This window comes from Phyllobates terribilis, unplaced genomic scaffold, assembly GCF_046119375.1.
Source record: "Phyllobates terribilis strain yellow unplaced genomic scaffold, ASM4611937v1 Scaffold_7__3_contigs__length_470593459, whole genome shotgun sequence".
Lineage (NCBI taxonomy): Eukaryota > Metazoa > Chordata > Amphibia > Anura > Dendrobatidae > Phyllobates > Phyllobates terribilis.
In genome coordinates this window covers 118,331,897-118,345,386 of record NW_027362767.1, presented here as the reverse complement: position 1 = coordinate 118,345,386, position 13,490 = coordinate 118,331,897, and the positions used below count along the sequence as shown (strand labels likewise).

At 45.5% G+C, this 13,490-nt stretch overlaps 1 protein-coding gene across 7 annotated transcripts in view; it reads right to left on the bottom strand.

Moving 5' to 3' along the window:
• Positions 1 to 13,490, bottom strand: part of LOC141153874 (NACHT, LRR and PYD domains-containing protein 3-like) — a 182,380-nt gene that overhangs the window by 15,643 nt on the left and 153,247 nt on the right. For 6 of the 7 annotated variants that reach the window (XM_073639109.1, XM_073639114.1, XM_073639108.1 and 3 more), the window contains one exon: positions 12,669 to 12,839. In XM_073639109.1, coding sequence (XP_073495210.1) covers positions 12,669 to 12,839 — 171 coding nt within the window. Of the gene's footprint in view, positions 1 to 12,664; positions 12,840 to 13,490 lie in introns of those variants that run through there. The other variant, XM_073639110.1, reaches the window with a different exon arrangement.

The window sequence follows — 13,490 nt, the reverse complement described above, 5'->3', positions numbered from 1 at the left end:
ACAGGAAGAGTGTAGCTTCAGGGCAGTGTGGGTGGATGATGGTGGTTGTAGTGCAGGGAGTCAGTAATGAACACAGAGTCCGTGTGATGCTGTCTCAAGATATTACTCACAGTTGTTGTAGTCCAGAGTACAGGTACCAGAGCAATCTCCCCCGTCGTGCTGTGCATACTGAGTGAGGGGCTCAGTCCACCCCCAGATAGCTCCGGAGTACTTAGCAGGACCCCCTTCTGTGTGTCCTTTCTCTGGCCTTCTCCCTGCACCTCACACCCAGTGACACTTCTATCCGGTATCCTCGGGTCTTGGCGGGTGACGTGTGTTCCGTCCCCTGGGTCCTATGTGGCTACCTTCTTAGTGAGACTGGTGTGGACTTTGGCCTGCAGTACATGAAATGCAGCAGCCTCCGGTTTCTAGTTGAGCCTTGCTGTTTCTCCGCTAGTTGAGGGACCGGTTCCCCTTATCTGGCCTGACCCCTCTACCTCCTGGTAGCAGCGGGAGTACGGGTGGCCTTCTGCACGGCCCGTAGCCGTAGGGTCCCTTCGGTTCCTGGAGCCTTCCAGCTCCCACTCCTCTCTTCTCTCCTTCAGTCCTGGGCCTCCCAGGCTAGGCCCGCCTCCGGAGCAGAGCTCATGCCTAGTCTCTGCTCCTGTCACTTTTCCTCCTCTGTCTGGCTTGCTCTTTCTAAGATGGCTTCCTATTTATACTCTCCTTGTCATGTGCTCCCCTAAGCTGCTCCCCTAAGCACCCACTACATAGGACCCTCAAACCAGCTAGGGACCTGGGACTGTGCTCTCCCTTAGGAGCAATCTCGCCCTACCCCCACTGTGGGTATGTGTTGGATGCAGGAGTCAGGGTCCCGAGCCATACGCCTTCCTTACCTGAGGGTGAGATACCACACCTCTGGGTGAGATGCAGTAACTCTGTGGCGACTGAACCCTCAGGGGCGCCACACACCCTTCTGCACAGTTTTGAAATGGCGACGAAGATGTTTAGTGCTGACGACGATGCCATTATCAGCATGACTATTCCGGTGATTTACATGCTGGAGCACACATTAAACAGAATTCAGAGTCAGGTGGTGGGACAAGAGGAGGTGGAGGAAGTAGAGGAGGAGTCATATGCGGAAGGGATAACATCTCCAAGGTCCAGACGGTTGGCAGCACCAAGGCGGCAGGCATGGGAGGGTGGGGGAGAGGGATTAACCAGGGCGCATGGTAGCAGCCAAACTGTTGAGGAAGGTGCAGGAGCCGAGGAAGAAGTGGAGGACGAACTGGCGATGGGCATGGAAGACTCATCAGATGAGGGAGACCTTGATCACATTTCTGTTGTGCGAGGTTGGAGGGAGAGGGCAGAGGAAGGAGGCATGATTCTTACCTCGCTACCAACACAACAAGGACTTAGTACTTCTGGATGCGCAAGACACATGAGTGCCTTCTTGCTGCACTACCTGCAACATGACCCCCGGATTGTCAGAATTCGAAGTAATCCCGACTACTGGGTTGCCACACTCTTAGATCCCCGGTACAAAAGTATATTTGCCGAAATAATTCCTGCCATAAAAAGGTATTGACGAATGCAGGAGTATCTGCAGACGCTGTTGCAGAATCTTACATGTGCTTTTCCACAAAACACCAGTGGTGCACGTAGTGAATCTCACAGTTCTAACTTGCCAACGGTGGGACTGTCGAGTCTTCATCACTCAAACAATAACAGTAACACAGTATCTGCTGGTAACAGCAATTTTGTGGAATCGTTTCACCACTTTTTTAGACCATCCTTTGCAAGACCACAGGAGACAAGAAGTCTGACACATAGTCAATGCCTAGAGAGGATGGTACAGGAGAATCTCCAAGTGAACATCGAAGCCATGACTGTGTCACTGGACCCTTGCTCATTTTGGTATTCCAATCTGGAAAAATCGCCGGAGCTCGCCACTCACGCCTTGGAGATTTTGTCATGCCATGCAGCCAGCGTTCTCTCTGAACGTGTGTTCAGCGCTGCTGGTGGTGTGCTGACAGATAAGCGCACGCGGCTGTCCACTGAGAATGTAGACAGACTCACGTTCATAAAGATGAACAAATCATGGATTCGCAAGGACATTTCTACCCCTGTGTCATCCTTGGGAGAATAAAAGCTTGGGGATTTGGTAAAATCACCTCACCAACCGTTTTAAGCAACAGTGGGGCAATTGATGCCACTTAACCCTAGAACGCATGACCATAAAAATCTACACTTTCACATACCTGGGGCCCTTTAGGCCCGTGTGCAAATAACATGGAATAACTCAAACTCAAATGACAAACAACTATATACATGAAGAATACCTAGAGTTTCAAAATTCTAACTAAAGTAATCTTGCAGAAATAGAAAACAATTAACTGTGCGGGCCTGCAAGGCCACAGGTATGCGTTCTAGGGTTAAGTGGTGTCTGTGCCACAATTTTGGGAGTCCCCTTGCTGTGTCTTACGTGACGTTGGCATCGTCAATTCCAGGTGGGTTGGGTCGCACCCCCCCCCCTTTTTAACTGTAAGAAACTACATACACTATGGCTTGGGGTAACACAGATGGTTGAGTCTGAAGAGCTGTTTACTCAGAGGTCTGCTCCAAATCTTCAGTGTCTGCTAGTCAGCGTAGAATTTTTAACTGCATCTAGCCTAGGCAATACTTTGGGCATAGTAGCCCAGCTGCGAAGCAAGCTGCACCGCCTGTGTATCTAATAAGAATTTTTAAATGAATCTAGCCTAGGCAGACTGTGGGGACCCCCAACCAAACCCAGACGCTCAGCCCCCCTACCGCCCCCCTTTCATGGACAATACAATAATGTAACTCTTACAACTGGATGGGTGAGGATCGGTCACAGCTTTATTAACTCTTTATACTCATTCCATTAGAAAGGCATTTTATTTCTAAAATAATTCAGCTTGTTGCAGCATGCCCTGGGTCCCCACTCCGGCAAGTTGGCCAACAAGTGTAACTCTCCAACATGTCCTTTCTATTTCCAGGCCACGGAGGATCCAGCGTACTCGTATGAAGGACTCTGACCCCCACCCATCACTCTTAACGCTTGTTCCACTCCGTCCTGGAGTCCTGACAGGAATATGTCCAGTCCAATATCTATTAAGTGGACACCGTCGGGCCGTATGAGGCCTGCTTTATCTCCTTCCAGTTGTCGGTGTCGTATCACTACACCGCCTCTGTCTCTTCTAAATTTTGCGATCCGAATATTTATTACCCGCCTTGTCCATTCGATGGCCGTGATGTCTCGCGCACCTTGCCATACCGCTATCGGCACAATCTCTGACCATACTATAGCTAATTTTGTGAAAAATTCTCTGAAGCGCTCAGTGTCTAGTTTCATTATTGCCATTAGTTATGCGCTCTTGTGATGACCTAGGTTGTTTCCCCCGGCCTGTATAACTAAGATGACCAGACCTCTTGCCTCTCTCCCTACCTTGATTACCTCCATTAGTACCTGTGGCCATAGCAGGCCTCTAATACCTCTCCAGTTGAAATATGTGTTATGAAACTCTTATTTCCTCCCGCCTGGGCGGACTTTCGCCCTTTTTTGTGCCCAATATATATACGAGTGGCCTATCACTCACACTGTTGGCTTAGCGTCACCTGTAAAAAAAACAAACCACGTTAGGATAACAAGTCCGGTCTTATGTATCTCGCCAAACACGTGGATCGCCATCTCCCTATCCTCTGAACTTCCGTTTCTGACAGTCCTGCTCTTGCTGCTTCCGTGGCCACACCTATGCGGAATGAGTTTGTCCCGTAATCTTTGGGGTGGTTCCCTGCCGATGTTATGCATTTATTAAATATAGCTTGGAACAGGTATCTTGATAATGGCGTTCCATCAATGTGTGATAGGAAGAAATTACTTTGTGATCTGATGGTTAGATATGTTTCTACTATTGTTACCCGACTCAGTGTACCGTTTGTGGGTTGTAGAAGTACCCAAGTACCTCTGCCCGCTGGAACCGTTTTCGATTGGTGTATGCGTAGACGTATTGCATTATTGGCTATGACTATGTCCTGGTGTAATAAGCCTCCACTGGTGGTAATTTTGGATTGAGGGACTAATTCGCTTATACATAGCGCCCCGAAGAAGGCGTTCACAAATGCAGTAGACATTAGTGTTGCTTCAAATTGTGAGTGTCATGTTAATGGTGTTAGGGATAAGATGTGAGAAATCAGTTTTAGTGACACGGGACGGGACGTCTACATTCCTGACTTGGCTGACTCCTTTTCCACCCTTTTATGGATTGTCTGATGATGAATCTTTGTCACATCTCCCCAATTCAGTAGTTGGAAGTGAAATGCTACTCCGGTCAGACACCGCTGCGCTGACGCCCCTGATATGCCCCTCATCATTAGCTGGTGGAGAAATTCTATGGTGACTTGTGATCTGGCTTGTTCACATTGGTCAACCCGTCTGCCTGCTACTAGTCGTGTCCACTCTTCCCATGCCTTACCGTATGCTTGCCACGTTGACGGGGCAACTGACGCTCTGATTAATGGCATCAACTATTCGCCACTAGATCCCATAGGGAGGGTGGGCAACTGTTGCCCGATGGGTGGGCGTTGTGGAAGAGCTCTGTGAAAATCTGCCAATTGAATTGTTATAAAGCGTTAGCAGCAGCTTTATACCCCTCAGCATAGTGGCTAGCGCGGACCCATACATTGTGTTTTAGGCACAGGAATGCTAGCCTGCGTAGTAGGCCTAGCACTGGGAGAGACGATGATGCCATCTTATTAATGCAGTGCGCTAGGCAGGTGTTTTGTGTTATGAAGCGTATATTTTTGTTAGCCAGGCGCGCGCCCCATATTTCTATTGCTACCACTATTGGGAAAAATTATTTTCAGGGCTAGATGCAGCTAAAAATTATTATTAATTTCAAAGCTGGTGGAGCTTGGTATAGATGGCCTAATACAATGAGTCCCACACACTGCTAGAAGCCCAAATATTTTTTCAGAGCTAGATGGAGATAAAAATTATTTTTAATTTGCAACCTGATGGAGGTCAGTATAGATGAACTAATAGACCAAGTCCCACACACTGCTAGAAGCCCAAATATTTTTTCAGAGCTAGATGCAGAAAAAAATTATATTCAATTTGCAACCTGATGGAGGTCAGTATAGATGGACTAATAGAACAAGTCCCACTCACTGCTAGAAGCCCAAATATTTTTTCAGAGCTAGATGCAGATAAAAATTATTTTTAATTTGCAACCTGATGGAGATCAGTATAGATGGACAAATAGACCAAGTCCCACACACTGCTAGAAGCCCAAATATTTTTTCAGAGGTAGATGCAGAATAAAATTATATTGAATTTGCAACCTGGTGTAGATTAGTATAGATGGACTAATAGAACAAGTCCCACACACTGCTAGAAGCCCAAATATTTTTTCAGAGCTAGATGCAGAAAAAAATAATATTCAATTTGCAACCTGATGGAGGTCAGTATAGATGGACTAATAGACCAAGTCCCACACACTGCTAGAAGCCCAAATACTTTTTCAGAGCTAGATGCAGATAAAAATTATTTTTAATTTGCAACCTGATGGAGATCAGTATAGATGGACTAATAGACCAAGTCCCACACACTGCTAGAAGCCCAAATATTTTTTCAGAGCTAGATGCAGATAAAAATGATTTTTAATTTGCAACCTGATGGAGGTCAGTGTAGATGGACTAATAGACCAAGTCCCACACACTGCTAGAAGGCCAAATATTTTTTCAGAGCTAGATGCAGACAAAAAAATATTTTTAATTTGCAACCTGATGGAGGTCAGTATAGATGGACTAATAGAACAAGTCCCACACACAGCTAGAAGGCCAAATATTTTTTCAGAGGTAGATGCAGATAAAAATTATTTTTAATTTGACGCCTGATGGAGGTCAGTATAGATGGACTAATAGAGAAAGTCCCACACACTGCTAGAAGGCCAAATATTTTTTCAGAGCTAGATGCAGACAAAAAATTATTTTGAATTTGCAACCTGATGGAGGTCAGTATAGATGGACTAATAGAGAAAGTCCCACACACTGCTAGAAGGCCAAATATTTTTTCAGAGCTAGATGCAGACAAAAAATTATTTTGAATTTTCAACCTGATGGAGGTCAGTATAGATGGACTAATAGAGAAAGTCCCACACACTGCTAGAAGGCCAAATATTTTTTCAGAGCTAGATGCAGATAAAAATTATTTTTAATTTGCAACCTGATGGAGGTCAGTATAGATGGACTAATAGAGAAAGTCCCACACACTGCTAGAAGGCCAAATATTTTTTCAGAGCTAGATGCAGAAAAAAATTATATTCAGTTTGCAACCTGATGGAGGTCAGTATAGATGGACTAATAGAACAAGTCCCACACACAGCTAGAAGCCCAAATATTTTTTCAGAGGTAGATGCAGATAAAAATTATTTTTAATTTGCAACCTGATGGAGGTCAGTATAGATGGACTAATAGAGAAAGTCCCACACACTGCTAGAAGGCCAAATATTTTTTCAGAGCTAGATGCAGACAAATAATTATTTTGAATTTGCAGCGTGATGGAGGTCAGTATAGATGGACTAATAGAACAAGTCTCACACACTGCTAGAAGGCCAAATATTTTTTCAGAGCTAGATGCAGAAAAAAAATATATTCAATTTGCAACCTGATGGAGGTCAGTATAGATGGACTAATAGAATGATGCTATGCCCAAAAGATTTTACTTCACTAGGTGCAGTAAAAAAATTGGTATTCTATACACAGGTGGTATATCTTGCAACACAGATAGGCTACTCCACTGACTAACACACTCTGCAATAGGCCAAAAAGGATTAGCTTTGCTAGATTCAGCCAAATGCTGTGAAAAAAACTTGCACAGCACTGGCACAGACCTGCCTGGCAAAAACTGATAGGAACTGATGTAACCTAGTCCTGAAAAGGACTCCAATTACAATTAGTCTTTACTCCCACAATCTATCTATTTAAGAGCACAGACCTGCCTGATAAAAGTCGTAGGAAATGCTGTAACCTAGTCCTTAAAAGGACTGCAATCACAACTATTCCCTACTCCCAAGCTATCTGTAGATTTGTGCGAAAATTGGCTTGAAATTAACAAGGTATAGCGCACACAGCAACAGAGGTGCCGTCTAACACGCAGCTGCAGCAGTGAGAAAATGGTGGCGACAGGGAAAATGGCTGGGTCTTATAGGGCAAGGACATGTGACATACACTGCCAATGACACATGCCCTTGCTTGTGTGAAAAAAAGCACTTCGCTCCGTGTGTGCGCTGCTGATAGGCTGACAGATTGCACCTCCCCACTGTAAATGCGGGAAAGAAAAAAAAAATGGAGTTCTTCATTATTCCTGCAGAGATCCATCCCCTGCCCCTCCCCCCACCCCGCTGTACTCTCAAACTGCGTATTAACATTAATTTTCATCATTACTGAGAAAAAATCCAGTTATGATTTTGGTGCACGAACAGTTATCGAACATAACCTCGAACAGCCGAATTTTTCTCAAATCGTTCGTGTTCGCCGAACGGCTCGAACACCGCCCAAAACAGCTCGAATTTGAGATTGGCGAACAGTTCGAGTAGAACAACGCTCATCTCTAATAAGGAGGAGATAGCCAGAACGAGCGCAGAAAGCACGGTAGGCCTACACCCTCACCCTGACCAGGGCTAATTTCCCTATTGCTCTCAGACATCCAGGTCCCCTACTAGCCGGGACTGTTTATGGGTCAGTTTACCTGCTTTAGTAAAGACCCTGGACTGCAACCTGTTGTCTGTGTGCTCCTTCGCGCCTCCAGCACTACCGGTACTGGGACTCTCACCACCATCACTCCCACCATCCATTATACTGCCCTGGGGCCGCACTCTTCCCGTGGGGAGTCACACTATCCCAGCTGCACACATCATCAGCCCCAGCGGTCTGCATGCAGCGGCGGTTCCTAATAACCGCAATCCACGGGTGGCGTAGTCGGACATTATCAATAGTGCATAGCAGACTACCATTGGTCTGACCACCCTGCGCCACGGAACCGGGTTGCCACTACTACCCCCAATGTTTCCCTACTGCCCGGATCCGAGTGACCCAAGGCCCAGGGGGCGAGTCAATTGCACACAGCCCATCCTCATCTCATCCCAACGTGGATTGGGCGACAATGAGGAAGAAGAGGAGGAGTAACAAGTTTCATGCACTATAGACGGTACTACCTGCACAACTGTCATACCAACTGTTCAGCGTGGATGCTCTGATGACAGGGAGGAGGAGGAGGAGGAGGAGGAGGAGAGCATGGTCAGTTGTCCTCTTGGTGAGGACACGGAAGTCTTGCCTGTTAGCAGTCTGGCACGCATGGCTGATGTTAGAACTCTCCTATTTGTTTTTTCCATCTTGTGTTTTGCAGTCACGTGACCATCTGCCTTTATATTACAGCTCCGCCCTTTTGGCTGTGCTGGACTTCACTGTTTGACTGTTTCTCTAGCCAGGTGCTTCTGTGCCTTTTTCTGGGACCTCTAGTACTTTTTTGTCTGTTTGTCTTTTCGTGTTCTGCAACAACTTCTCTGTTTAGGAGGTCTCCCATTTTTGTCCCAGTCCTTAGTTCTTTTAGGCACCCCTCCTCTTATGCTATAGGTCTTCGTTCAGACTAGCCGAGGACTAAGGCAGGTCTGTTCGCTAGGAACAGGCAGCCCGCTACATCGTAGCGATTCAGCTTAGTTTTACTGTAGGGACAGTTTTCCCTTATCTTTCCTTAGATCATGTTGCAGATCATAACAGCTGAGTTTATGTTATTCTGCCTTTCCCGTGACCCTCGCGTTCTCCAAATTTTGGGTGACAGTCATTACTGGTTGGTGACACTTCTAGACCCACGCTACAAGGAGAACTTTCTATCTCTTGTTCCCGAGGTAGACTGGTCTACTAAAATGGGGCAGTACCAGAAGGCGGAATTATTACAAAAATTCCCATCTGAAAACGCTGGCGGCAGAGGTGACAGTTCATTGGACAACCAAGGAGTACAGGCGAGAGAGACACAACTCCAATCCAGCAGAGGCAGGGGAACACTGTCAAAGTTCTGGGACAGTTTTCTCAGACCCTCCAATCTTACAGGCCCTGAGGCACAGGGTACTCTCACATGGAGTGCAAAGTTTGGGAAGATGGTGAGGAAGTACCTTTCCGGCCATACCAACGGCCTCCGTTATTCCTCTGTGCCTTATAATTGTTGGGTATCCAAGCTGGACACATGGAATCAACTGACTCTCTATGCTTTGGAGGTCCTGGCCTGCCCTGCTGCTATCATTTTGTCAGAGCGGGTTTTTAGTGCCGCTGGTGGAATTATAACTGATAAGCGCATGTGCCTGTCAACTGAAAATGCAGACAGGCTGACTCTTATAAAAATGAACAAGGGCTGGATGGGGCCAGACTTCTCAACACCACGGAATGATAGCAGCGTAACATAAACTCAATTCCAGTGTCTCTTTTTGGGAGGTCTATTCCCATGCACCTCTTCACACCTACACATGGGTATACACTTCCTGATTTTGTCTATTTGCTCTTGTCCTCCTCCTTCTCCTCATCCTCCATCACCATATCATTCATCCCCATATCTACCATATCACTTCCTCTACATGTCTTGCAAGGGGCATTGGAGTGCCTCCAAATTTTTGGCAGCTTTTGCATTCACTGCATAGGCAAACACTGTGGGAGAACCACTTCCTAATAATGGGAACATTGTTTTTAAGAGGCTCTCCGACCTTTACATTTCTTCCAAGGGGCATTGGAGTTCCTCCAAATTTTTTGCAGCCGTTGCTTCACTGCATAGGCAAACACTATGGGAGACCCACTTCCTAATAATGGGAACATTGCTTTTAAGAGGCTCCCCGACCTCTACGTCTCTTGCAAGGGGCATTGGAGTTCCTCCGAATTTTTGGCAGCTTTTGCATTCACTGCATAAGCAAACACTATAGGCGACCCATTTCATAATAATGGGAATATTGTTTTTAGGAGGCTCTCCGACCTCTACGTCTCTTGCAAGGGGCATTGGAGTTCCTTCAAATTTTTGGCAGCCGTAGGCAAACACTATGGGAGACTCACTTCCTAATAATGGGAACATTGTTTTTAGGAGGCTCTGTGACCTCTATGTTTCTTGAAAGGGGCATTGGAGTGCCTCCAAATTTTTGGCAGCCGTTGCTTCACTGCAGAGGCAAACAGTATGGGAGACCCACTTCCTAATAATGAGAACATTGCTTTTAGGATGCTCTCTGACCTCTACATCTCTTGCAAGGAGCATTGGAGTGCCTTAAAATTTTTGTCAGCCCTTGCAGTCACTGCATACGCAATAAGAATATAGGAGACCCACTCGTTAATAATGGGAACAACAAAGCATAGCCGGCTGATGGTTCTCTAACAATAGCGAGGGCCGACTGCTGGCCCTTTAAGAGTTCTATGGGCCGCCTGATGACCCTATAAAAATAGGCTTTGTGACTTTCAGAGTCCCTCCTTCATAAATGGAACAGGATGTGTCTGATGATGTGTCACACACCACATGGCCAGATAAGGTTGTAAAATGTTAAAAAGACATTTCCCAGTGAATGCATTTGTCTTGGTTGAAAGCAATGCAAAAGTGCAAAAACGCATCAGAATCGCTATGTGTGAACATAGCCCAAGGTGTGGAGGAACATTTTTGTTTATGCATTTTTATTTTGCCTTATATACAAGTCATTACCCTGGAAAGCACTAAAATGCTCGAGTACTTGTTGCTCGAGTTGAGCAAATTGGAATGCTCAAGTGCTCGGTCTGAATAAAGAGCACAATGTAAGTCTATGGGAAACTCGAGCATTTTTCAGGCGGCTCCCCCTGGCGGTCTGCAGAGGGCCTAAAAATTGCCAAAATCGATGGGAACAGTTCTCAAATTACATGGGAACAGCATGGGGAAGACCCCTGGAAGCATTTCTGACTCCCAGATCACTGCTGTCAACAATCTTGTCAGAAGTAATACGCCACTTTTACGGACTCACAATAAAACATGCAAAAACGAAACCAAAATGGATTTTCCTGGGCAATATGTTACGGAACATCCTTTCCAGGGTAATGACTTGTATATAAGGCAAAATAAATATACAAAAACAAAAATGCTCCTCCACACCTTGGGCTATGTTCACACGTAGCGTTTTTGATGCGTTTTTGCACTTTTGCATTACTTTCAACCAAGACAAATGCATTCTCTGGGAAATGTCATTTTAACATTTTACAACCTTATCTGGCCATGTGGTGTATGACATGGGAACACCATAGGGAAGACCCCTGGAAGCATCTCTGACTCCCAGAGCACTGCCTAAAACTGTGGTCATCTCATCAGACGTGATCGTATATTACTGCGGTAATAATACAGACATTTTTGGCAACGTGACAAATCTTAAACTCCATTTAAAATGGGTAAGGTGTGTGTCAAGGGACGAAGAAGTGGACGTTATGGTGATGGTGATAGTGCACGCAGAGGCAGTGCGCAAGATGAAACTGTGCCTGCTAAGGGGGCACAACAAACACCCACGTCATGTCGAACTACTTTCCTGTCCCAATTTCTAGGGGGCCGCGGAACACCACTATTGAAGCCAGAGCAGTGTGAAAAGGTTGTTGGTTGGATAGCAGATAAAGTTTCCAATCAGTTTGCCACCACCACCAACCTGTGTTTCACATGGTCAAGTCTCAGTAGATGTGAGTCTGGATCACATTATTATTACTACTTTATGGTCATTTATTCCATGGCACTTTACATGTGTAAAAGGGGTATACATTTCAAAAACAATTATAATACTCTTGAACAAAAATGTGGCAGCAACTGGTTCAGGAGAGGAGAGGAGAGGACCCTGCCCGTGTGGGCTCAATCTACAAGGCATGGGAGAGGATACAGTAGGTGAGGATAGAGCTGATCTTGCAGCGGTATGGTGGATTGAGGGTTACTGCAGGTTGTACGCGTGTAGCATAAGGTGGGTCTCCTGCTTTCTTTTAAAGGTTTCAACAGTAGGCGAGAGTCAGAAATGGTGGGGTACAGAGTTCCAGAGAAGGGGGGGATGCACGGGAGAAATATTGTATGCGATTGTGGAAAGAGGAGAGAAGACTGGAGTAGAGAAGGACATCTTGTGAGGATCGGAGGTTGCGTGCAGGTAAGTACCAGGAGACTAGGTCACAGATGTATGGAGGAGACAGGTTGTGGATGGCTTTGCATTCCAAAGTTAGGGTTTTGAACTGGAGTCTCTGGGTAATGGGGAGCCAGTGAAGGGATTGACAGAGAGAAGAGGCCAAGGAATAGCGAGGGGACAGGTGGATTAGTTGGGCAACACAGTTTAGGATAGATTGGAAAAATGCGAGAGTGTTAGAAGGGAGGCCACAGAGCAGGAGGTTGCAGTCGTCTTGAAGTGAAGGGAGATGATGATCGCGTGCACTAGTGCTTTTGTAGATTACTCATCAGTAACCCAACATGTTATTATTACAGCAATGCTATAAATGAATGTGGCCTTCCCTTGATGTGAGGAGACTGATGTTTAGAAACAGAGAAAAGTGATTTTAGAGACAAGACAGTCAGACTTTAGAAGAGATGTCACAGCATAAAATAGAAGAGAACTAATTTATAACCTGTTCCCACGAGCCTCCTCCTGTACACTTATACTCACTGTAATTCCTCTATCCTGCAGTCTGGACTGGACAGAGCCGCCATCATGTCACTAAAGTGAGGACCATACAGACGGTTATCAGACAGGTCAAGTTTTTTCAGGGACTGGTTATTCTTTATTCCAGATGCCAATTGGATGCAGGAAGTGTCTGGTAGATCATTATTACCCAATCTGTAGAAATAAGAAGAGGAAATGTGCGTGATAAGTCCATGGAGCGTTAGTATAAAATCTGTAGATTATAAATGTGGAGAGAACTCTCCTTCATCAACTATCTAATGTAGTGGTCAGTCTTTGGCTCATCTATTCTTCACTTACCTCTATTTCCACAACACTTTTAAAGTGGTATTCCACTTGAGGCCAAGGCACTTGAAGTGGTGAATCAGGGGTATTTTATTAATTCCAGAAAATTGAATAGGATCACAATTAAAAATTAACCCCTTCGCCCATATACATACATCTGCGCCATGGTCTGCATTCATGAAGCAGACTCAGCAGTTGAGATGAATCCAGACAGAGCAATGTAATGGTAAAATAAGACCAATCTCTAAAACCATCTCTTGAGAGGGGATGTGTCACCTTCATATTGAGGATTGAAATATGACTTCATCATAAGTTGGAAAGGAAACAAGAGCTAGTACTCTAACACTATGTAAGGCCCCTGTTCAGCAATGACACCCTGCTGTGAATAGCCAATTGAAGTGGGTTATCTGATGGAGAACAGACACAAAGTCTATACAAAAGGCAGTAAGTTGACACTTTTAGTGTCTGTGGAGATAAGTCTTCCTATATTCAAAAGCAACACACTCCAATGAGATCATATGC